Source organism: Ornithorhynchus anatinus, chromosome 3 (assembly GCF_004115215.2).
Source record: "Ornithorhynchus anatinus isolate Pmale09 chromosome 3, mOrnAna1.pri.v4, whole genome shotgun sequence".
NCBI classification, from domain to species: Eukaryota; Metazoa; Chordata; class Mammalia; order Monotremata; family Ornithorhynchidae; genus Ornithorhynchus; species Ornithorhynchus anatinus.
The window spans coordinates 5,562,953-5,586,596 of record NC_041730.1 but is presented as its reverse complement, the minus strand read 5'-3'; the positions used below and the strand labels follow the sequence as shown (position 1 = coordinate 5,586,596).

The following is a 23,644-nucleotide window of genomic DNA, read 5'->3' as shown; positions in this document are numbered from 1 at the left end:
GATTGAATGAATGAATGAATGAATGAATGAATGCAGGAATTGTCCCCTCCCCAGCCCCTCGGACGTCGGAGTCGGAGCCCCGCCCCCCAGCTGTGTGTTCGGAGGGGGCGGGGAGGGGGTCGTCTGGACCTCCCCCCCCACCCCCGAGGTTTGCGGGTGGGGTTGGGGGGCTCCAGGTCGGGACCGGGCGCAGACGGCGGCGGCAGCTGTTGGTCGGCCGGGGGTCACCGGGGGTCAGCTGGGGGTCAGACGTTGGCCGGGGGCTGCGGTCACATCCCCCGGGCTCCTCTCCCCGACCCCGGGGAGCCCGCTGCCCCCCGGGGATCCCCAGGACCGGCTGGCCCGGCCTGGGCCTGGCTTGGGGAGGGGGCGGGCGGGGGCCGCTCCCCCTCGGAAGAAGGCGGGCCGGGCGGGGAGGGGGCAGGGGGGAAGGGCAGCAGCTGCTCCGGACCCCCGCCGGCCCCTCCCCTCCCCCTCTGTTTCCAGATGTCCCGGGGGTCGGGGGGTCGGCCTGTCCCGGCCCCTGGAGCGGACGGGGAGGCGCCCCCGGCCCAGGCCCTCCCCGGGGACCCCCTGGGGACCCCCTCGGGCCCCCAGGCAAGCAGCAACAGCAACAGCAGCAGGCCCGGGCCTTCCCCTCCCGCCTGGTCTGGGGGAGGGGGCTCAGCTCCGCCCTCTCCCTCCGGGGTCCCCCTCGATGGGGGACGGGGCGGGGGGACCGGCCCGGGTCTGGGGGGGGGGCGGTTTAAAGGGCGAAAACCCCCCCCCAACCCATCCCCCGCCGCCCTTAGATCCCCCTTCCGTCGTGTCCGAGCAGGGAGGGACCCAGGCGGCCCCGGCCTCCGACCCCTTGGCAATCGCCAGCCTCCCTTGCGGATGCCCCGGCAGGGGCCCGAGGGGGCAGGGCGACCCCCGCCCCGGGTCTGGCCCCCGGCGGGGGCGGGTGGGGGGCTGCGAGCGGAGGAGCTGGGGGGCCTGGGCCGGGCCTGGGCCGGTCCCGCCGGTCCGGAGGCCCGGGGCCGGAGGGCCGGGGGCGGGTCCGGGGGGCGGGGGGCCGGGCCGGGGGCGGGCTGGGCTCCCTCCCCCTGGCCGGGGCTCAGGAATCCGTGCGAGGGGCGGGCGGGGGGCGGCCGCTTCCTGGGGCCTCTCGTCCAGGGAACGGAGCCGTCCGCCTCCCCCAGGCCCCGACCCCCAGCCCCAGCCCGGGGGGCTCCCACCGGGACCGCCAAACCCTCAAGTAAGTGGACGAGGCCCCCCAGACACCGGCAAACGGGGGAGGGGGCGGCGGCAGGGGGGCGGGGGCGCCTGGGTCCCCCTCCTCCCCATCCCCCTCCTCCCCATCCCCCTCCCCCCGGGCTGGGCTGACACGAGAGCAGACGGGGAAAGTGCCGATTCAGCAAAATGGCTTTCCCCCTCCCCCCCATCCCCCCCACCGCCTGTCAATCTCAGCTGGGGGAGGTGGGGAGGGGAAGCTGTGCGGGGTAGATGGCGGGCAGGGGGTCGGGGGTGGGGGGCGTTTGGATGCCGGGCAGTCGGAGTTGAGTTAGGAGCCCCTTCCCCCACCCCCCTCCAGCCCTTTCTCGGGAGACCCCCCACTCCCCCAACCGGAGGAGAGGCTGGGAGGGCAGGACGCCGGGGTTCTGAGCGGGGGGTTGGGGGGATGAAGAGGATCACCATCCCCATCCCGGGTGGGTGGCTCTGCCCTCTTGGGCGGGGGGGAGGATGAGAATGGGGTGGGGAGACCAGAGCTGGGCCCTCCTGCCCTCCCGTCCCCCTTCCTGTGCCCCTAGAATGCCCCCCTTCGCCTCCTGCCTCGCTCTGCTGCTGGTGCTCCGCGTGGCATCTCCCCAGGAGCCCGAGGATCCGGACAGTTACACGGTGAGAGACGGTGCTAGTGTGAGTGTGTGTGATCCCCAGCTGCGGTCCTCCCCATGCCCCCCACCCCCCAACCCCTCCGGGACAGTCCTCCCCAGCTCCGGTCGGGGAGCCGGTCCTACGGTTCCATCAAGCCGTCAATCGACGGTCTACTGATGGAGGGCTGACTGTGCGCAAGGCCCTGTACGAAGGGCTTGGGAGAGTACGGTGTAACGGGAGTTGGCGGACACGTCCTACTTCCGGACCTGTAAAGTGCTGTCTCTGGGGAGAAGAGATGGGCCGAGGGGGAGGAGTGCATTCCCTTCCTCCTCCACCAGCCAGCAGGAACGACCTTAGGGATAGGCTGGGATGATGGATCGATAGTATTACTCAATGCTCACCGTGCACAGAGCACTGTGCTAATCGTTGGGGAGAGTACAGTAGAGCAAGTAGACCCCTGGCCCACGTCTCGCCTCTGGCCTGGAACACCCTCCCTCCTCAAATCCCACAGAAAATGATTCTCCCCCACTTCAAAACCTCATCGAAGGCCCATCTCCTCCAAGAGGCCTTCCTTGAATAAGTCCCTCCTTTTCTGTCTCCCACCCCTTCCTGCATTCATCCTGACTTGCTCCCTTTATTCATCGCCCCCTCCCAACCCTACAGCACTTCGGTCTATATCCGTCAGTCATTTGTTTCTGTTACTGTCTGTCTCCCCCTCTAGACCGTCAGCTCCTTGTGGGCAGGGAATGTGTCTGTTTATTGTTCTATAGTACTCTCGCAAGCGCTTGGGACAGTGCTCTGCACACGTAAGTGCTCAATAAGTACGATTGAATGAATGAACAAGGCTCCTGTCCTCAAGGTGCTTGCTATCTAGAGGGATAGACAGGTTGCTGACTGGGGAAGGGGGGCCCAGGAATCCAATCAGGAGGTGGCATTGGTGGGGGTGGGGGGGTCCCCCAGGGCTGAACCCACCCCCACCTTCTCCTTCAGGAATGCACAGATGGGTACCAGTGGGACACGGAGAGCCAGCACTGTAAGGGTGAGTGTGCCAGGGCTGAGCCGGGTCCGTCCCCTCGGCTCCCCCCTGCCGTCCAAGGGGCACCCGATGGGGGTGGTGATGGATGGAGGGGCCGAGCTGACTGCAAGCTGGGACCCCGGCGGCCCCTCACCCCGGCACCCGCCAGGCCGCTCCTCACGGTCCCCCGGCCGGTCATCCTTCACTGGGGGAGGGACGGAAGCCCCGCCCCCCATCCCAGCCGAGATCCCGGCCAGGACCCCCATCCCTCTGGGAACTTGCTCGTCGTCATTAATCCAGTGCAAATCATGGGTTTCTGCCAGCAAGTGGAGAAGGATGTGGTTGTCGTTAATCTTTCTCCTGGGTCCTTCTGAATCCCCACCAGAGCTGGGTTGGGGGCAAGCTGGCAACGTCGGCTTGGTCTAGTGGATAGGGCCTGGGAGTCAGAAAGTCATGGGTTCTAATCCCAGCTCCGCCGCTTGTCTGCTGTGTAGCCTTAGGAAGGTCACTTTACTTCTCTGGGTCTCAATTCCCTCTCCTGTAAAATGGGGATTAGGACTGTGAGCCCCGTGTGGGACAGGGACTGTCCAACCTGATTTGCTTGTATCCACCACAGCACTTTGTACAGCGCCTGGCACGTACGTAGTAAGCGCTTAACAAATACCATAATAGAAGCAGCATGGCATAGTGGTTAGAACTTGGGCCCGGGAGTCAGAAGATCGTGGGTTCTAATCCCGGCTCCCAGCCTGGCACACAGTAAGTGCTTGACAAATACCATCTTTCCTGTTGTTGCTGTTATCGTTCTATTGGAATCTCCCAAGCGTTCAGTACAATGCTCTGCAAACGTTAAGCACTCAATAAATAGGATTGGCTGATTGATTGACCGACTGGCAGGCTGGGCTTCTCCACTGTGCCCTGGCTCTGTCTTGCTGTGGAGGCAGCCAGAGGCAACTGGCCACAGCTCAGAGCCACCCTGTCTTCAGACCGCCAAACTTCTCCTGGCCCAAATTGCAGTTGGCTGTGGAGTAGGGAGCGCCGTGACCAACGGCTGGAAACGATACAAGCAAATTGGTTTGGATACGGTCCCTGTCCCACGTGGGGGCTCCTAGTCTCAATCCCCATTTTCCAGATGAGATAAGTGAGACCCAGAGGAGTAAAGTGACTTGCCCAAAGTCACACCGTAGACAGTTGGCGGAGGCGGAATTAGAACCCGTGGCCTTCTGACTCCCAGGCCTGTGCTCTATCACTGGGCCGTGGCTGGGTCGGTCTCACCCCACTGCAGCTGCTGCTGAGGGAGACTGACTATTGCATTAGGCTGTGCTCGCCTTCCCCAGAGCCAGCTGCAATCTCGGGCCAAGGGAACCCCAGCCGAAGCAGCGTGGCCTAGTGGCTAGAGCACGGGGCTGGGAGCCAGAAGGACCCGGCTTCCAATTTTGGCTCTGCCACTTTTGCTGTGTGACCTCGGGCCTGTCGCTTAACTTCTTGGTGCCTCAGTTACCTCAGCAGTAAAATGGGGTTGAAGGCGGTGAGCCCTATGTGGGACCGGGATTATGTCCAACCCTAATTAGCTTGCAAAATGGGGATTGAGACTGTGAGCCCCACTTGGGACAGGGGCAGTGTCCAACTACAGTGCGTAGTACGGTGCCTGGCACATAGTAAGCGCTTAATGAATTCCGTCATTATTATTACTATTAATCAATCTGTCAATCGAGCACCTACTGTGTGCAGAGCACAAGACCGAGCACAGTCACTGCCCTCTGTGTTTGGTGAGCCAGTACAGTGCCTGGCACATTCATTCAGTAGTATTTATTGAGCACTTACTATGTGCAGAGCACTGTACTAACCGCTTGGAATGTACAAATCGGTAGCAGATAGAGACAGTCCCTGTCCTTTGACGGGCACATAGTAAGTGCTTAATGAATTCCGTCATTATTATTACTATTATAATAATAATAGTAATAATAATGTTGGTATTTGTTAAGCGCTTACTATGTGCCGAGCACTGTTCTAAGCGTTGGGGGAGATAAAGGGTAACCAGGTTGTCCCACGTGAGGCTCACAGTTAATCCCCATTTTACAGATGAGGTAACTGAGGCACAGAGAAGTTAAGTGACTCGCCCACAGTCACACAGCTGACAAGTGGCAGAGCCGGGAGTCGAACCCATGACCTCTGACTCCGAAGCTCAGGCTCTTTCCACCGAGCCACGCTGCTTCTCGATCCATCAATCAGTCGAGCACCTACTGTGTGCAGAGCACAAGACCCATCACAGTCACTGCCCGCGTTTGGTGAACCAGATCAGAACATTAGTGACCACTCCCCAGAGCTAGCCGCTTCACGGGCCTGACCAGATGACAATAATAATAATTGAGGCATCTGTATGTGCACGGTACTGATAATAATGACGGTATTTGTTAAGCCCTTACTATGTTCCAGACACTGTACTAAGCGCTGGACACTCTACTAAGTGCTGGGCTAGAGTCAAGATCATCCTATCTACATGAGGTTAACAGTCAGGAGGGAGACCAGGGATCGAATCCCCATTTTGCGGATGAGGGAACTGAGGCCCAGAGAAGTGAAGCGACTTGCCCGAGGTCATCCAGCGGGGAGCGGAGCGGGGGTTAGAACCCAGGTCCTCGGACGCCCAGGCCCTTTCCACCAGGCCACGCTGCTTCCCATGCATCGTCCTCCATCCCACCCCCGATCCGGCCCGCGCTCCTCGGCCCAGCTTCCCCGCCCCCCGGAAACGGCTCAGCCGTGGCCCGCCGGGACCACCCGGGCCGGGGCAGGTCGGGCAGCCGGACGGGAGCCAGGGCTGCGTTCCGCCCCAGAGCCAGCCGCCGGCCCTCCCTGTCCCGGCAGATGTGAACGAGTGCGAGACCATCCCCGAGGCCTGCAAGGGGGAGATGAAGTGCATCAACCATTACGGGGGCTACCTGTGCCTGCCCCGCTCCGCGGCCGTCATCAACGACGTCCACGGCGAGGGGGCCCCTCCGCCCCGGCCCCCCGGCCCCGCCGCCCCCGGCCCGCTCTCCCCCAACAACTGCCAGCAGGGCTTCCAGCCGGATGAGGACGACAACTGTGTGGGTGAGCGGGGGGCGGCGGGGCTGGGGGGCGGCCGCACGATCCCCGGCTTCGCCCGCGTCCGAGTCCCCGTCTCGAGGGCCGGGGCCCGGTGACGCGGCCCCCACGGGTGGACGGGCCCGGGCCCGGCGCGGGGGCTCCGGGCTCGGGGTGCGGCCTGGTGCGGGGTCCCTGAGGCGTGCGGTTCGCGGCGGCAGACACGGACGAGTGTGAGCTGGACCTCCACGACTGCCGGCCCAGCCAGCAATGTCACAACCTGCCCGGCTCCTTCCACTGCTCCTGCCCCGACGGATACCGCAAGATCGGCCCCGAGTGCGTCGGTCAGTCCGTCCCTCCGTCCTCTTCACCGCCCACCCCGGGGCCTCTTGCACCCCATCCCCCCACCCCTTGCCCCCCATCTGCTCTCAAAGTCGCTCTGACAGGGCCCCCCCTCCTCTTCTCCCGTCCGTTCATCCCCCCCACCCGGAGCCTCAACACTGAAGGCCACGAGGCAGACCCAGAGTCAGGCCCGGGACCCAGAGGCCTCAACCTCCAGTCTGCAACTCCTCATAGGCGGGGAATGCGTCTACCAACTCTATTTTTTGTAATAGTAATAATAATGGGATATGTTAAGTGCTTACTGTGTGCCAAGCACTGTTCTAAGCGCTGGGGTATTTACCAGTTAATCAGGTTGGATTCGCTCCCTCTTCATCCCCATTTTACAGATGAGGTAACGGAGGCCCAGAGGATGATGATTTTAATAATAGTGATGGTATCTGTTAAGTGCTTACTGTGTGTGCCAAGCACTCTTCTAAGCACTGGGATAGAATCAAGTTAATCAGGTTGGATTCAGTCCCTGTCCCACAAGGGCCTCACATTCTTCATCCCCATTTTACAGATGAGATAACTGAGGCCCAGAGGATAATGATTTTAATAATAATGACGGTCTGTTAAGTGCTTACTGTGTGCCAAGCACTGTTCTAAGCACTGGGATAGAATCAAGTTAATCCCTGTCCCACATGGGGCTCACACTCTTCATCCCCATTTTACAGATGAAGTAACTGAGGCCCAATCAATAATAATAATAATCATCATAATGATGGTATTTATTAAGTGCTTACTATGTGCCAAGCACTGTTCTAAGCACTGGGGTATTTGCAAGTTAATCAGGTTGGACGCAGTCCCTGTCCCACATGGGGCTCACACTCCTCATCCCCATTTTACAGATGAGGTCCCTGAGGTCCAGAGAATAATGCCTATTTACTTGGTTTGATGCCTGTCTCCCCCCTTCTGGACTGTAAGCCCAGTGTGGGTAGGGATTATCTCTCTTTATTGCCGAATTGTACTCTCCAAGCGCTTAGTACAGTGCTCTGCACACAGTAAGCGCTCAATAAATACGATTAAATGAATGAATGATGATAACAATAATAATGACAGTAATTGTTAAGCGCTTACTATGTGCCAAGCACTATTCTAAACACAGGGGTAGATACTCAGGTTGGATGCAGTCCCTGTCCCACACAGAGCTCCCGCTCTTGATCCCCACTTTACAGATGAGGGAACTGAGGCCCAGAGAAGTGAGGTGACTTGCCCAAGGTCACCCAGCAGCCATTCTGCACACCGTCAGCACTCAATAAATACCCCTGAGTGGTTGATTATGGGGGTGCCCAGTTGTGCCGAGGGTCGGCTGGGACTTCAAGTCCTGGAGGCTCCTGGGCAATTTTTCCCGACCTGCCCTGCAGGGCCATGGTTTCTGCTGTTTTGGGGAGGCACCGTCCCTTCTACAAGCCCAAGGGAGCACAAGCCACCCTCCGCAGAACTAAGCCCGGGCCGCTCCCCTGGCCGGCCTCCACCTCCGCTCCCCCTGCCCCTCACCTTCTGCCTCTTCGACCCGGCCCCCTTCCCGGCCCCAGCGTGACCCCCCCGCCCCTTGCCCCCCGGACTCCGCAGACATCGACGAGTGCCGCTACCGTTACTGCCAGCACCGCTGCGTCAACCTCCCCGGCTCCTTCACCTGCCAGTGCGAGCCGGGCTTCCAGCTGGGCCCCAACAACCGCTCCTGTGTGGGTGAGACTGGGGGCCGCGGGGCAGGGGGGACCCCCCCCCGGGGCCCAGCCGGCCCGCACCGTCTACGGGGAGGAGGCGGGACGGAGGCCGGTCCTCTCTCGAGGGGTTGATGGGGAGACCCCGAGGTCGGGGGAGGAGAGGTGGCAGGGGGGTGTCCTGCCCTGTCCAGCCCTGACATCCCCCGTGCTTCCGGCGGCGCCCATCCCCGCTGTCCCTGCACCCCCAGATGTGAACGAGTGTGAGATGGGGGCCCCCTGCGAGCAGCGCTGCTTCAACACCTACGGCACCTTCCTCTGCCGCTGCAATCCCGGCTACGAGCTGCACCGCGACGGCTTCTCCTGTAACGGTAACCGGGGGTCCGGGGCGGGGGGGAGGGGAGAAGGGCGCCTCTTCCCTGCCCCTCCCCCAGCCCTTAGTGACCAAAGAGCCCCCCCCCCACCCTCACTGGTGGCAGAGCCCTATTGCCCTGACCATTTACACAGGAAACCCTGAGACACAGTCCCTGCCCTCCAAGAGCTCACGGGCCGAGGGGGAAGATCGACCCATTCCACTTTCCCCATCCATCAATCCATAATAATAGTAATAATTGTGATATTTGTTAAGCGTTTACTATGCATCAGGAACTGTTTAAGCACTGGGATAGATACTGTCTGATTAGGTTGGACACTCTCCCTGTCGCACGTGGGGCTTATCAATTAATCAATCAATGAAATTTATTAAGTACTGACTTCGTGCAGAGCACTGTACTAAGCGCTTGGGAGAGTCCAAGAGACATATTTCCTGACCACAAAGAGCTCACAATCTAGAGGGGGAGCCGGATGTCAATATAAATGACAGATTTGGACAGAAGTGGTATGGGGCTGAGGGTGGGGTGAAGAAAGGAGAGAGATCCAAATGCGAGGGCGACACAGAAGGGAGAGGGAATCGGGGAATGAGAGCTTAGTCAGGGCTCTGGAGGAGATGAAATTTTAACAAGGTTTTGAAGGTGGGGAGAGTGGTGGCCTGTTGGGGGTGAAGCAGAACTTTTCAGGCCAGGGGCAGGTCACGGGAGAGGGGTTGGAGGCGAGATGGATGAGATTGAGGTACAATGAGTAGGTTGGTGTCATAACACTGAACTAACCGCCCCAACAGCACTTATGTATATATCTATAATTCTATTTATTTCTCCTGATGCCCATTTACTTGTATTGATGTTTGTCTCTAGATTGTGAGCCCGCTGTGAGCAGGGATTGTCTCTATTACTGTATTGTACTTTCCAAGCGCTTAGTACAGTGCTCTGCACACAGTAAGTGCTCAATAAATACAATTGAATGAGAGTAACACGAGTCCTGCCTTCAAGGGGCTCAGAATCCAGCAGGAGAACAGAGGATAAAGATTCATACATGGAAGCCGGGAAAGTTAACCGAGAACTCCAGAATGAGCAAAAGCTCACTGACGTTTTTCCCATGTGAGAAATGGGTTGGAGCCAGCTTCCATCTGGGATCCCTTTTATAATAATAATAATAATGATGGTATTTGTTAAGCGCTTACTATGTGCCAGGCACTGTACTAAACATGCGGTGGATACAAGCAAATGGGGTTGGACACAGCCCCCTGTCCCACGTGGGGCTCACAGTCTCAATCCCCTTTTTACAGTTGAGGGAACTGAGACCCAGAGAATTAAAGTGTCTTGCCCAAGGTTACACAGCAGACAAGTAGCGGAGCTAGGATTAGAACCCATGACCTTCTGATTTCCAGACCCGGACTCTAGCCGCTAAACCATGCTGCTCTTTTATGGTACCCTCACCCCTCCAAGTGCCCTTCTGACTGATTCAGCCCTACTCCCTCCCTTTTTCCTCAGTGTTTCAGCCTGCCCCCCTCCCCATCCCCCCTACCGCCCTCTCCCTATCTGTAATTTTTTTATGTCCATCTCCCCTTCGGGACCGTGCGCCTCAGGACCGTGCCTGCCAACTCTGTCGCCTCATCCTCTCCCAAGCGCTCAGCACAGGGCCCTGCACACGGTGAGCGCTCACTAGAAGCAGCATGGCGTAGCAGGCAGAGCACGAGCCTGGGAGTCAGAAAGTCATGGGTCCTAATCCCGGCTCCACCACTTGTCTGCTGTGTGGCCTTGGACAAGTCACTTCCCCGTTCCTCAGGTCCCCCCTCTGTAAAATGGGGATGAAGACTGTGAGCCCCGTGTAGGACATGGACCGTGTCCAAGCCGATTTGCTCGTAACCACCCCAGCGCTTAGTATCGTGGCAGGCACATAGTAAGCGCTTAACAAATACCGTAATTATCATTATTACTAAATACCGTCATTTGCCCGCCCCTCCCCAGACATAGATGAATGCGGCTACTCCAGCTACCTCTGCCAGTTCCGTTGCCTCAACGAACCAGGCCGTTTCTCCTGCCACTGCCCCCAGGGCTACCAGCTGCTGGGCACCCGGCTCTGCCAAGGTAACTGCCCGCCTGGGGCCTGGCTGCGGGGTGGGGACCAGCCGGGCGGGCCCTAGAACCTCTCCGCCCCCGCAGACGTCGATGAGTGCGAGTCCGGTTCCCATCAGTGCACCGAGGGACAGAGCTGCGTCAACTTTCACGGGGGCTACCGCTGCGTGGACACCAACCGCTGCCTCGAGCCTTACGTCCAGGTGTCAGATAAGTGAGTCGGTTGACCCATGGTATGTATCGAGCGCTTCCTCTGTGCAGGGCACTGGACTGAGCGCTCGGGAGAGCCCAGGACAGTGGAGTCCGCAGGGCCGGCCCACCTCAATTCTGGTATCTGTTAAGCGCTTACTATGTGCCAGGTACTGGACTGAGCACTGGGGTGGGTACAAGCAAATCGAGTTGGACATCGTCTCTGTCCCAAACGGGGCTCAAAGTCTCAGTCCCCATTTTCCAGATAAGGGAACTGAGGCCCAGAGAAGTGACTTGGCCGAGGTCATACAGCAGATGAGTGGCAGAGCTGGGATTAGAACCCATGACCTTCTGACTCCTAGGCTTGGGCTCTATCCTTGCTGGAGGGGTTGCCACTCCCTGCCCCCGGGGCAGTTAGGTTGACCCTCCCCATTTAGAAACCAGGCAATGGGGAGACCGTTGCCCAAGGGGGTAGTGAGAGTTGTAGGCTTTCTGTGTCTCATCCCCACCTCTATCGCTTTCATTTTATTGTGTGTGGTAATAATGACTATTAGGGCATTTGTTAAGCACTGAATATGGACCGAGCACTGTTCTAAGTACTGGGGTAGATACAAGGCAATCGGGTTGTCCCACGTGGGGCTGTCTTTATCCCCATTTTACAGAGAGGTAACTGAGGCACAGAGAAAAATGGCTCGCCCAAGTCCACAAAGCAAATAAGTGGCAGAGCTTGGATTAAAACGCGCATCCTCTGACTCCCAGGCCTGTGCATGCTGCACTAGAGCACACTGCTTCTCTGCTGTAGTCTTTCTGTGGCTCATCCCCACCCTAGCTCTTTTCTTTTATAGTATTTAAGTGCTTACTATGTGCCAGGCACTGGTCTAAGCGTTCGGGTAGATACAAGCTAAGCAGGTTGGACCCAGTCCCTGTCCCATATGGGTCTCACACTCTTCATCCCCATTTTCCAGATAAGGGAACTGAGGCCCAGAGGAGTGTAGTGACTTGCCCAAGGTCACCCAGCAGACAAGTGACGGAGTCAGGATTAGAACTCAGGTCCTTCCGCCTCCCAGGCCCGGGCTCTAGCCACTCGGCCATGCTGCTTCTGTAATCCAGCAGAGTGCCTGGCACATAGCAAGCACTTAATACTATTATTGGTCCTCCATTAGGATAGAACAGTGCTCTGCACATAGTAAGCGCTTAACAAATACCGACATTATTATTATTATTATTAGACCAAGCGGGCACAGAGGGGAGGGATGTGGTGGGTCCCAAGGTGGGGGGGCACGGGGGCGGATCGTCACACCCTCCTACGGGTTTCCAGCCGCTGCTTGTGTCCGGCTTCCAACCCTCTGTGCCGCGAGCAGCCGTCCACCATCGTCCACCGCTACATGAGCATCACGTCCGAGCGCAGCGTCCCCGCTGACGTCTTCCAGATCCAGGCCACCTCCGTCTACCCCGGGGCCTACAACGCCTTCCACATCCGCTCCGGCAACCCCCAGGGGGACTTCTACATCAGGGTACGGGCCCCCCCCCCCCGCCCAGCGTGTGTCTGGCGTGTGCTCAGCGTGCCTTTGGCTGAGCACGGGGTGGGACGGGGAGCCGCTCATTCATTCAATCGTATTTCTGAGCGCTTACTGTGTGCGGGGCACTGTACTAACTGCTTGGGAGAGGACAATACGACAACAGAGCGACGCGTTCCCTGCTCTCATCGAGCTCACTCTGGCTCAAAGCACCTACCCGGACCGACCCTGCGGTTCCCCGCGTTCTTTGCACAGTGGATGCACTGGGGTGTCGGCAGGTGGTTACAGCAGTTTTTCTGGATAGATTTGGGCACACGCAGGTGGTTACAGCAGACTGCACAAATCTGGGAATGCCCCCAAAGTTACAGCAGAGTCTGTGCGCAAATCAGAGTACATGCAGATGGTTACAGCAGATTCTTTATACAAACCTGGGCACATGCAGGTGGTTACAGCAGATTCTTTGCACAAATTAGGGCTCGGGGAAGGGGCTTACGGCAGATTCTTTGCACAAACCTGGGCATGTGCTCACAGGGGATTCTTTGCATGCAGGAGGCAACAGCTGTTACCCATATGCAAGGGGCAGAGGGTGGGGGTAATGTGGACGACGCCTCCCCCTCACCACCAGCCCCTCCTTCGACCCTAGCCTTCTCCAACGGCCCCTTTAAGCAAAGGCAGGAGTCCCCGGGAGTCCAAGGGGGATGAGATTGAGCTCCCAGGGGGCAGGGCTTCCAGCTGCGGAACTGCTTTTTAAGCAATCCCCACCACCCCTCCTCCCCACCGCACCCCAGGGTCCACCCCGTTGATCCCTTCCCTCCTGTCTCCCGCAGCAAATCAACAACATCAGCGCGATGCTGGTCCTGGCGCGACCGGTGACGGGCCCTCGGGAGTTCGTGCTGGACCTGGAGATGGTGACCATGAACTCGCTCATGAGCTACAGGTCCAGCTCCGTCCTCCGGCTCACCGTCTTCGTGGGGGCCTACGCCTTCTAACCTGCAGGGGTGGGGCCGGGGGGCTGCCCCGGGGGAGGAGGGGGCGCCGGCCTGCCCTGCCTCAGATCTCCCCCACCCCAAACTCCGGAGGGAACAGGGCCCTGCCCCCACCCTTCCACACCGGGGCTGGGGCTGACAGTCGGAGCCATTCAACAAGCTGCAACGGAACTGAGAAAAGAGAAAGGAAATAAAAAAAGAGAAAAAGCCAGAGGCAGCAGCCGTGGAGTCCCTTGGGGGCGGAGGGAGAGGGGTGGGGGGCGGGGAAGAGGATGCGGGAACCTGCCCAGAGCCAACGTGCAGTTCAACGGAGAAGCAGTGTGGCCTAGTGGCTACAACCCGGGCCCGGGAGTCAGAAGGACTTGGGTTCTAATGTGGCTCTGCCCCCTCATCTGCCATGGGACCTCAGGCAAGTCACTTTACTTCTCTGGGCCTCAGTTCCTTCATCCGTCAAACAGGATGAAGACTGTGAGCACTATGTGCGACGGGGTTTGTGTCCAACCTGATTAACTTGTATCTTCGCCAGGGCTTAGTACAGTGCATAGCACACAGTAAGTGCTTAAAAAAACCATAAAAAAGCCCCCCCCAAAACAAAAAAAACAAACCTTTATTGTACCAAAGAGATTTTCCATTAAAATCCTCACGTCCCAGGGCCTTGGACACCCCGATCTGTCTGTCCTTCCCCCCTCGACCCCTGCCCCTCCCTCCCCCCTCTATTGGCACGGGTCCGGGCTGGGGGCTCAGGGCAGGGGTCCTGGGGTGCAGTAGAGTTGGGCCAGGGTGCGGCTCAGGGTTGGACCCAGGTTTCTGCAACAGAGAAGGCAGATGTGGGGCTGGGACAGACGGATGGATGGAAAGTGCTCCCTTCCCTCCCAGACTCCTCCCTGCAGGGACCTCCCAGAGCCAGGGCGGAGAGGGGGACTGGGGGGTCTCACCGCTTCAGGGGGCCGCACTTGATGGTACTGAGTAGCCCCTCGCGCTCCTGGGGAGTGGCACAGGCGTCATAGGCAGCCAGGAGGCTGCAGGAACAGAGTGAGTGAGACAGAAAGAGAACATGCACCGCCAGAGCAGCGCCGGACTTGGAAGTGTCCGCACACTCCCCCCGGCCCCGCTCACACCCCTAGTCAATCATACTGATCGAGCGCTTACTGCGCGCACAGCACTGGACTATCGCTGGGGAGAGGATGACAACAATAGACACATTCCCTGCCCACAACGAGCTGACAGTCTAGAGGCGGGGGTAGACAGACAAGAATAGAAATCAAGAAATAACAAACATGGACATAAGTGTCGAGGGGCTGGCAGGGAGGGAGGAATGAAGGGAGCAAGTCAGGGCGACGCAGAAGGGATTGGGAGAAGAGGAAAGGGGGGGCTTAGTCAGGGAAGGCCTCTTGGACCTTCAATAAGGTTTTGAAGCGGGGGGAGAGATGTTCTCTGGCGGATCTGAGGAGGGAGGGTGTTTCAGGCCCCTTCCCACATCAGCACCCCCCCCGCCCCGATCCTGGCCTCACTTAGCCCAGGAGCTCTATCTCTTCAACAGTGCCTCAGTCGAAAGCATGCACACACACACACACCTCCCACTGCCCACTTGGTGCCCGGGACCCCCTCGGTGCTGGCGTCACCTGGCCGGGGTGCTGTATCTGTCCAGCAGGGCGGCGGCCTTCTCCCCGCTCACCCCCCGCACCTGCATCAGCTGCCGCGCAAACACCTCCCGCACCGACTGGGCCTGCCGGGAGAGGTGAGGTGGCGGGGAGGGGCCGATCCCGGCCGGGGGACGGGGCGGATCGGGTGGGGGACGGGGAGCAGGAGAGAAGCCTCGGCAGGGTCGGGGGGAGGGCCGGGGCCGCACCTTGTTCTTCATGGCTCCGGCATTGAAGTCTCTGAAGGTCAGGAAGGAGCACTGCGGGTGGGGGGTGGGGGCGGGGGTGTCGCCTCGGGCCTGGTCTTCCTCTTCCTTTCCCCAAGGCCGGCTGTGCAGGGTCTGACCCTGGGGAAGGATGGAGGAGGAGGATTGAAGGGGGACCCCGGGGAAGGAAGCGGTGGAGGGGGTGGTCCCTGACTCCTTACCTCATAGAGCCTCTGGAGCCCCCGGGTGAGAAGGGCCAGGTAGGCCGCTGACTCCTTCAGGTCCACGGTTCTCTTGACAAAGAAGCCGTCGATCACCTGGGCGAGCGGGACAGTGGGGCTGGGCCCATTCTTTCATAAGTACTTATTGAGTCCTTGCCGTGTGCAGAACACTGTACTAAACACTTGGGAGTGTACAGTGTAACGGTACCCAGGCACTGCCCACAGCAAGCTTAGGGACTAGAGGCCCAGACCTGGGAGCCTCCTCGGAACCGGGGAGGGGGGCACTCTGGCACCGGTGCCCACCTGTCATCGTGACGGCGGAGGGGGACAAGGGGGCAGGGATTTTAGCGGGACCGGGAGGGGGCAGGCTTCGAAGAGCTCACAGGCCCGGAAACCGCCATTTTAGCCCTCGCTAGAAGCCCTCAGGCTCCGTCGGGGCCCTGGGGGCGACCGGCACGCCGGACCACGGGGGCCGCGGCCCGTGGAGCGGGCAACCCGCGGGCTCTGGCAGCGGTACTGGGCGGGGGCGGGGCTGCCCCGTCACCTGGGTGTTGGTGATGGCCTGCAACAGGGTGGTCTCCGGGAGGCTGAGGTTCTGGGCGGACCCGTGATCCTCCACCAGGTAGATGCAGCGCCGCAGTCCGCAACGCTTCAGGCGGAACTGCAGGGGACAGACGGGGGAGGGTCACTGCCGAGGGGCGGGCACCAGGGTCCCAGGTGGGGAAAGGGGAAACTGAGGCACGCTCGCTGGAGGGATCATGACGACGGTATTTAAGTGTTCACTACGTGTCAAGCGCTATTCTAAGCGCGGGGGGGGGATAGAGGCTAATCAGGTTGGACAGTCCCCGTCCTGCAAGGGGCTCACGATCTTAATCCCCATTTCACAGATAAGAGAACTGAGGTCTAGAGAAGGTCGAGGTCACCCAGCAGACAAGTGGCGGAGCTGGGATTAGAACCCGGGACTGGGCTCTATCCGCTAAGCCACGCTACTTTCCGTGGCGGAGGAACTGTGAAGGGGTGAGGGGGAAGAGTGGCCGTGAGATGGGGGAGGAAGGGGCGGCCCTTTGGGGGAGGGGCCGCGCCCGGGCACCTTCTGCTCCCGGAAGCGCCCGTCGATGATGCTGCTGCACAAGTCATCCAGCCGCTTCCGTTCCACGATGTGGTCGAGGACCAGCTCCGTGGGATGGCCTGAGGAGGTTCATGGGGCTGAGTCACAGCCCTGCCCCTTCCGGGCTCAGCTGGCCCCACCCTCCAGGTTCTCCCCGAACCCTCCCGGGTCCCCACCCTGGCCGTCCTTCCTTCCGGTCCCCCGGGGCCGCGCCCACCCCCCGCCCGTCCACCCGGCGTTACTTGGTTCCCCGCTGCCCCGGCCCCGCGCCGTCCAGACAAAGTCTCCGACGTGCAGCTTGCGGACGACGTGAGGGACCCGCAGGCTCTGCAGTTCCTGCAGCAGCTCGGGCCGGGAGGTCCCCCTGCACGCGCGTTGAGGGGGAGACCGGGCGATGAGATCGGGGGTGGGGGAGGCCGGGAGCGCCCCCCCGGTCCTCCCGGCCCCCTCCCCGGCTCACCCCGTGGTCTCGCTGACGTCCACACACAGAACGATCTCGTATCCTCCGGCTCGGAGCTCCACGGCAGCCTCTCGGTCCCGTCCCCCGGGATCTCTGTGGGGTCGGAGAGGGCCGTCAGACGGGATGGGGGACCCCCGGCTTCCATGAGACTGGGGGCTCCTCGAGGGCAAGGAGCGTGTCTCCCGACTCTATCGTCCTTTCCCAAGCGCTTAAGTCAGTGCCCTGCACAACATCGGTGTTCGGTAAATACCACCAACTGACTGTTGGTAGCGTCTGGCGGGAGGAGTCGGGATACACACACCACCTCCCGCCTCAGGGCTCCAAAGCCAGGATGCTTGGGGTCTGGGTGGGGCAGGGGGTAGGGGCCGGGACAGGGGCCAGGGAGAGCCGAAGGGCCCTGTGGTGTGTTGCGGGGGAGGGGGAGGGTGTCTCACAGCTCAATGGACGCTCCATCCGGTGGCTCCTCTTCCTGGCCGGAGTGGGGAGAGGGGACCCCAGGTTCGGACTCCGTCTGCCCCTCGGCCTCCACGAGCTTCTGGGCCAGCTCCAGCCCCTCTGCCGTCAGCGAGTATCTGCCGGGGCCAGGAGGTGGCGGGGAGGGGGAGGCAGGAGGCTAAGACGGGGGAGGGGAGGCCTGAGACCACCCCACCCGCGACCGCATCTTCTACCTCCGCAGGGGTCCGCGCCCACCCAACTCCCCGGTCCGGCCTTGCCCGCCCGGCTGGACGAGGCCAAGGCCCTCCGGGAGTCTGGCCTGCCTCACCTGTCTGTCTGCCTCACCTGTCCGGCCGATGGGTCCTGAGGACAAGATTCCGGCGGAGGAGGGAGCGAAGGGCAGGCCAGGGTCCGGTGCTGCGGCTGGGGACCACCTGCTCCCGGCGGGGTGGGGGACACAAGGACACGTGTCCACATCTGTCCATCTATTTCTAGTAATGTCTGTCTCCCCTCTAGGCTGTAAACTCACTGTGGGCAGGGAATGTGTCTGTTATATTGCTGTATTGTCCTCTCCCAAGCGCTTAGTACAGTGCTCTGCCCACAGTAAGTGCTCAATAAATACGACTGACTGACCGAAGGACAGACATGGCACCAGGGGGCTCTGGGTACCAATGCAACTGGTCAACCTGGCAAATGGCCTGGGGTCCCCTCTCTCTTGCTCCAATTCAGGACCGGGTCTTAATAAAAATAATGATGATGATGGTATTGGTTAAATGCTTACTATGTGCCAAGCACTGTTCTAAGCGCTGGAGTAGAGACAAGGTCATTCATTCAATAGTATTTATTGAGCGCTTACTATGCGCAGAGCACTGGACTAAGTGCTTGGAACGTACAGTTCGGCAACAGATAGAGACAATCCCTGCCCATTGACGGGTTTACAGTCTAGTCGACTGGCTTAGTCTAATCGATTAGTCTAAGGTCATCAGGTTGTCCCACGTGTGGCTCACAGCCTTAATCCCCATTTTACAGATGAGATAACTGAGGCGCAGACGGTAAGTGATTTGCCCGAGGTCACACAGCAGCCAAGGGCGGAGCTGGCATTAGAACCCATGTTCTCTAACTCCCAAGCCTCTTGCCACTAGGCCAAGCTGTTTCCCATCCCCCATGGTCTGCCCCCCCCCGCATAATTAGTCCCCTTGGAGAGGCTAGAGGTCCCTCCCCGCCCCCAAAGGCCCCTCTTTCCGTGACCCCCATCCCCTCCCAGCCCTTCCCCGACTCCTCACCCCTGGAGATTCCCGTTCACATCGCTGTTGCAACTCCTCCCTGGACAGGAAACTGAGGCCACTGGGACGCTGAAACCACGGGGGGGGGGAGGGCAACAGGACCATCTGGGGAAGGGGCGCGACCTGGAGGCTCCGGGGGTGGCGCCCACAGGGCCCCCCACTCCCACCCCATCAATCAATTGTATTTATTCCTCTAGGCTGGAAGCTCATTATCGGGTGGGGAACGTGTCTGCTAATCCTGCTGCACTGTACGCTCCTAAGGCACTAGTACAACGCTCTGCACACAGTAAGCGCTTAATAAAAACCACTGACTGATGTATTCGATGCTTACTGTGTGTGCAGAGCACTGTACTGAGCACTGGGGAGAGTACAGAAGAACAGAGTTGGCAGACGCATTCCCTGCCAGCCGCCTTCCCTGGGCAGAGGGCCCTCTGGGCTCCAGACTTGTGGGACTTTGCGTCTCCTCTTTCCCCTTTTTTTAAATGTCATTTGTTAAGGGCTCACTATGTGCTCGGTGCTGCACTAAGCGCTGAGGTAGATTCAAGCTAATCTGGATGGACACCGTCCCTGGCCCACATGGGGCTCACACTTAATCCCCATTTTACAGAGGAGGAAACTGAGGCCCAGAGAAGTGAAGTGACTTGCCCAACGTCACGCAGCAGACACGTGGCGGAGCCGGGATTAGAACCCAGGTCTTTCTGACTCCCAGGCCCGGGCTCCTTCCAGTGGGCTCTGCTGCTTCTCCCCATAGCGGACCCATTTGGCGGTTGTGCTGAGGGGAGAGAAGGGAAGGGCTGCCTGCCTCGGGGAGACCTGCCGGGTCCTCTTCCGTCTCCCTCCTCCCCACTTGGCTTCTTCCGGATTCCCGGCCCCGCTCCCTCCGGATCCCGGGGCCCCCCCGAGGCTTCCCAGATCCCTCCAGGCTCCCGGCCCCCCCCCCGCCTCCCGCCTCCCGTCCCCGGGAGGCTCCCGCACCCCCAGGCTTTACCCTCTGTTCCCGGTACATGAGCAGCAGCAGCACGTAGGGGCCCGAGCGTCGCGGGGGCCGGTAGCTGCCGGCACCTCTTGCCTTTCCCTGGGCCGGGCCCTGCGGCACACACCGCACCCCATCAGGGCCCGCCGCATCACCCCCAGGCCCCACCCCGGGGATCACCCCCAACCTCACGGGCCTTGAACCCCTACTTCCTCAGGGACCCCCTTCCCCTCACTGAGAGACAGAGGCAGAGGCTGTTTGGGGAGGAGCAAGAGAGACATTATGCAGAAGTCCCCGCAGCCCCCCACTCCCCCCTCCCGGGGCTGGCGGTCTCCCCCTTCCCCAGAGGCAGCCCGGCCTCCTCACCGGCAGAGACGGGGGCCGGGGTCCTCCTCCGGGCCTGGGCGCCGAGCCCCCGGGGTCACTTTTCTCTCCCTCTGGGGGCCCCGGACCTTCATCCTCTGCAAGAACGCAGAAGCGGGGAGGAGTCAGGGCGACGGCAGACGCACCTTCTCCGTTGGGCAGGAGAGGGAGGTGGGCCGGTCACTCGATAATTGTGGTTTTTCTTAAGCGCTTACTATGTGTCAAGCAACGTTCTAAGCGCTGGGGTAGGTACAAGCTAATCGGGTTGGACACAGTCCCCGGCCCTCCTCAGTCTTAATCCCTATTTTACGGATGAGGTAACTGAGGGACAGGAAAATGAAATGTCTTGCCCAAGGCCACACAGAAGACAAGTGATGGGGGCCGGGAATAGAACCCAGGTCCTTCTGACTTCCAGGCCTGGGCTCTACCCACTAGGCCACACTACTTCTCATATGCCCCCGTCTTCTTTCCTGCCACCCCAACCTCTAGCTCCCACCCTTCTCCCCCTGCCTGGAAAGTCCTCCCCTTTCACATCTGACCACCCAACCACTGTTCTCCCCATCTTCAAGGGCCTTTCTAAAATGGCATCTCCTCCATGAGACCTTCTCTGACAAATTTCTACTCCTTTTACCTCATCTTATCCTTAATTTAGTTTAGACTCTCTCCCTGGCTAGACTGTAAACTCCTGGAAAGAAGAGATCATGCACCCAAATTCTGTTGTGCTCTCCCAAGCACTCTGTACAAAACTCTGCACACAGTTGGTATCGATAAAAATAAGCGTGGTATTCGTTAAGCACTTACACTGGGCCGATCACTGAACAAAGCGCTGGGGGAGGTACAAATTCAGTGGGTGGGATCTGGTTCCCATCTCCCACCAACCTCACAATCTAAGGTGGAGGGAGAACAGACAGGGAGTATGTCTGAGAAGCTGCGTGGCTCAGTGGCAAGAGCACAGGCTCGGGAGTCGGAGGTCGTGGGTTCAAAAGCCGGCTCTGCCGCTCGTCAGCTGTGTGACTGTGGGCAAGTCACTTCACTTCTCTGGGCCTCAGTTCCCTCATCTGTAAAATGAGGATGAAGACCGTGAGCCCCACGTGGGACAACCTGATGAGCTTGTAACTACCCCGGCGCTTACAACAGAGCTTGGCACAAATACCATAATTATCATTCCAAGTGAAGCGACTTGCTCAAGGAGTGGGCGAGTGGCAGAGGCGGGATTCCTCCTAGGTCCCCCTAGATCCCCCTAGGCCCGTGCGGGGAGGGGAAGGCGCAAGGCTGCGACCCCCGGCCCCGGCTCCGACCTTCCCCGGCGGCTCGGTGTCGCTGCAGCCTGGCGTCCAGCTGGCGGCAGATCCCGTCCCCGAAGTGCTGCAGGATTTTGGCCTCCTTCCCGCTGCGCAGGGGCAGGGGGTACTTCTGAAGGGACCGCAGAGCCTAAGGGGGAGGGGATGGGGAAGAGGAGCAGAGGTTGGTGGGAAGGAGAAAAGGTCAGCCTGCCTCCTCCTCCTCCCCACACAACCATCCTCCGGACTCCAGGTGTCCCTGCTCCTCCACCCTGTCCCCCAGACCCAGGCATCCCGGCTCCTCCATCCCCGTGGACCCAGGCATCTCGGCTTCTCCTCCATCCCCCCGGACCCAGGTGTCCCGGCTTCTCCTCATTCATTCAATCGTATTTATTCAGCGCTTACTATGTGCAGAGCACTGGACTAAGCGCTTGGAGTGTACAACTGGGCAACAGAGAGAGACCACCCCTGCCCAATAACGGGCTCACAGGCCCAGGCGTCCTGGCTCCTTCTCCATCCCCCCCCCCCAGACTCCGGTGTCCTGGCTCCTCCTCATTCATTCAATCGCATTTATTGAGCGCTTACTATGTGCAGAGCACTGTCCTAAACGCTTAGAGTGTACAATTGGGCAACAGAGAGAGACTACCCCTGCCCAATAACGGGCTCACAGGCCCAGGTGTCCCGGCTCCTCATTCATTCACTGAGTCTCCCCCGATTAGACCGTAAGCCCGTCAAAGGGCAGGGACTGTCTCTATCTGTTACCGATCTGTCCATTCCAAGCTCTTAGTCCAGTGCTCAGCACATAGTAAGCTCTCAAAAAACACCATTGAATGAATGAATGGAGTCGTACTTATTGAGCGCTTACTATGTGCAGAGCACTGTCCTAAGTGCTTAGAGTGTACAATTGGGCAACAGAGAGAGAGAGAGAGAGACCACCCCTGCCCAATAATGGGTTCACAGGCCCTGGTGTCCCGGCTCCTCATTCATTCATTGAGTCTTAATAATGTTGGTATTTAAGCGCTTACTATGTGCAGAGCACTGTTCTAAGCGCTGGGGTAGACACAGGGGAATCAGGTTGTCCCATGTGGGGCTCACAGTCTTAATCCCCATTTTACAGATGAGGTAACTGAGGCCCAGAGAAGTGAAGTGACTTGCCCACAGTCACACTGCTGACAAGTGGCAGAGCTGGGATTCGAACTCATGACCTCAGACTCCAAAGCCCATGCTCTTTCCACTGAGCCACGCTGCTTCCCTGCTTCTTACTTATTGAGCGCTATGTGCAGAACACTGTTCTAAGTGCTTGGGGTGTAGAAGTGGGCAACAGAGTAAGCCCACCCCTGCCCAATAACGGGCTCACAGTGTCCCGACTCCTACAGTGCTCTGCACACAGTAAGCGCTCAATAAATACGACTGAATGAATGAACCCCCCGGACCCCAGTGTCCCGGCTCCTCCTCATTCATTCAGTCGTATTTACTGAGCGCTATGTGCAGAGCACTGTCCTAAGTGCTTGGGGTGTAGAAGTGGACAACAGAGAGAGACCACGTCTGCTCAATAACGGGCTCCACAGGCTCAGGTGTCCCGGCTCCTCTTTCATTCATTGAGTCGTACTTATTGAGCGCTATGTGCAGAGCACTGTTCTAAGCGCTTGGGGTGTAGAAGTGGGCAACAGAGTGAGCCCACCCCTGCCCAATAACGGGCTTCACAGGCCCAAGTGTCCCGACTCCTACAGTGCTCTGCACCCAGTAAGTGCTCAATAAATACGACTGAATGAATGAACCCCCCAGACCCAGGTGTCCCAGCTCCTCCTCATTCATTCGGTGGTATTTACTGAACGCTATGTGCAGAGCACTGTCCTAAGCGCTTGGGGTGTAGAAGTGGGCAACTGAGTGAGCCCACCCCTGCCCAATAACGGGCTTCACAGGCCCAAGTGTCCCGACTCCTACAGTGCTCTGCACCCAGTAAGCGCTCAATAAATACGACTGAATGAATGAAACCCCCCAGACCCAGGTGTCCCAGCTCCTCCTCATTCATTCGGTGGTATTTACTGAGCGCTGACTATGTGTAGAGCACTGTCCTAAGCGCTTGGGGTGTAGAAGTGGGCAACAGAGAGAGCCCACCCCTGCCCAATAACGGGCTCCACTGGCTCAGGGGTCCCGGCTCCTCATTCATCGAGGCATACTTATTGAGCGCTATGTGCAGAGCACTGTCCTAAGCGCTTGGGGCGTAGAATTGGGCAAGAGAGAGAGGGAATGAGGCCCTGCCCCCCCCCCGCCCCCGGCACCTTGTGGTAGACGAATTGTGTGCGGCGCCCCCTGCTGGCGGCCTCGTCCCTCCACTCGGTCAGCCAGCGGACGAAGAGCGGGTTGGGGCAGGCGGGCACCGGACGCTTCCGGACCGGCCGCGCGGCCGCCGCCATGGGGGCCCGGGACGGCCAAGGACCGGCCCCGACCGGCCCCCCGCCCCAAACGCCGGGGGTGGGGCCGGGCCTGGACCTAACCGAGCAGGACGCCCTTCCCGGTCACGTGGTCTGGCGGGCGCCTCTCCCCCCCCCCACTGGGCAA

The 23,644-nt window shown here is 59.7% G+C and overlaps 2 protein-coding genes across 3 annotated transcripts; one reads left to right on the top strand and one right to left on the bottom strand.

The window, feature by feature from the left end:
• Nucleotides 1-1,122: 1,122 nt before the first annotated feature.
• Nucleotides 1,123-13,324, top strand: EFEMP2 (EGF containing fibulin extracellular matrix protein 2). Its single transcript, XM_029060770.2, has 11 exons — nt 1,123-1,237; nt 1,791-1,878; nt 2,845-2,893; nt 5,729-5,953; nt 6,148-6,270; nt 7,880-7,996; nt 8,223-8,342; nt 10,314-10,433; nt 10,509-10,635; nt 11,929-12,124; nt 12,955-13,324. The coding sequence occupies exons 2-11, from the start codon at nt 1,792-1,794 to the stop codon at nt 13,114-13,116; spliced, it is 1,326 nt and encodes a 441-aa protein (XP_028916603.1). The 5' UTR covers nt 1,123-1,237; nt 1,791; the 3' UTR covers nt 13,117-13,324.
• MUS81 (MUS81 structure-specific endonuclease subunit) lies at nt 12,527-23,644 on the bottom strand. 2 transcript variants are annotated; one of them, XM_029060769.1, is made up of 16 exons: nt 23,365-23,644; nt 21,101-21,233; nt 19,806-19,900; nt 19,455-19,553; nt 18,467-18,535; nt 17,529-17,617; nt 17,183-17,320; nt 16,749-16,841; nt 16,531-16,652; nt 16,271-16,368; nt 15,725-15,841; nt 15,181-15,276; nt 14,963-15,100; nt 14,736-14,839; nt 14,049-14,132; nt 12,527-13,284 (listed from the first exon to the last, which is right to left on the bottom strand). In XM_029060769.1, exons 1-16 carry the CDS (start codon nt 23,497-23,499, stop codon nt 13,266-13,268), a joined length of 1,629 nt encoding a protein of 542 aa, XP_028916602.1. In that variant the 5' UTR covers nt 23,500-23,644; the 3' UTR covers nt 12,527-13,265. The 2 variants fall into 2 exon arrangements, with proteins under 2 accessions (XP_028916602.1, XP_028916601.1); XM_029060768.1 differs by lacking the exon at nt 12,527-13,284 and adding an exon at nt 13,700-13,920 and having other exon boundaries at nt 23,365-23,643.

Coding starts and splice junctions, on each gene's coding strand:
- EFEMP2 (XM_029060770.2), top strand. CDS start 1,792: ATGCCCCCCTTCGCCTCCTGCCTCGCTCTGCTGCTGGTGCTCCGCGTG. Junction 5,954..6,147: donor TGAGGACGACAACTGTGTGG/GTGAGCGGGGGG, acceptor TCGCGGCGGCAG/ACACGGACGAGTGTGAGCTG. Junction 8,343..10,313: donor CGACGGCTTCTCCTGTAACG/GTAACCGGGGGT, acceptor GCCCCTCCCCAG/ACATAGATGAATGCGGCTAC.
- MUS81 (XM_029060768.1), bottom strand. CDS start 23,499: ATGGCGGCGGCCGCGCGGCCGGTCCGGAAGCGTCCGGTGCCCGCCTGC. Junction 19,901..21,100: donor ACACCGAGCCGCCGGGGAAG/GTCGGAGCCGGG, acceptor GCGTTCTTGCAG/AGGATGAAGGTCCGGGGCCC. Junction 15,842..16,270: donor GGCGCTTCCGGGAGCAGAAG/GTGCCCGGGCGC, acceptor TGTCCCCTGCAG/TTCCGCCTGAAGCGTTGCGG.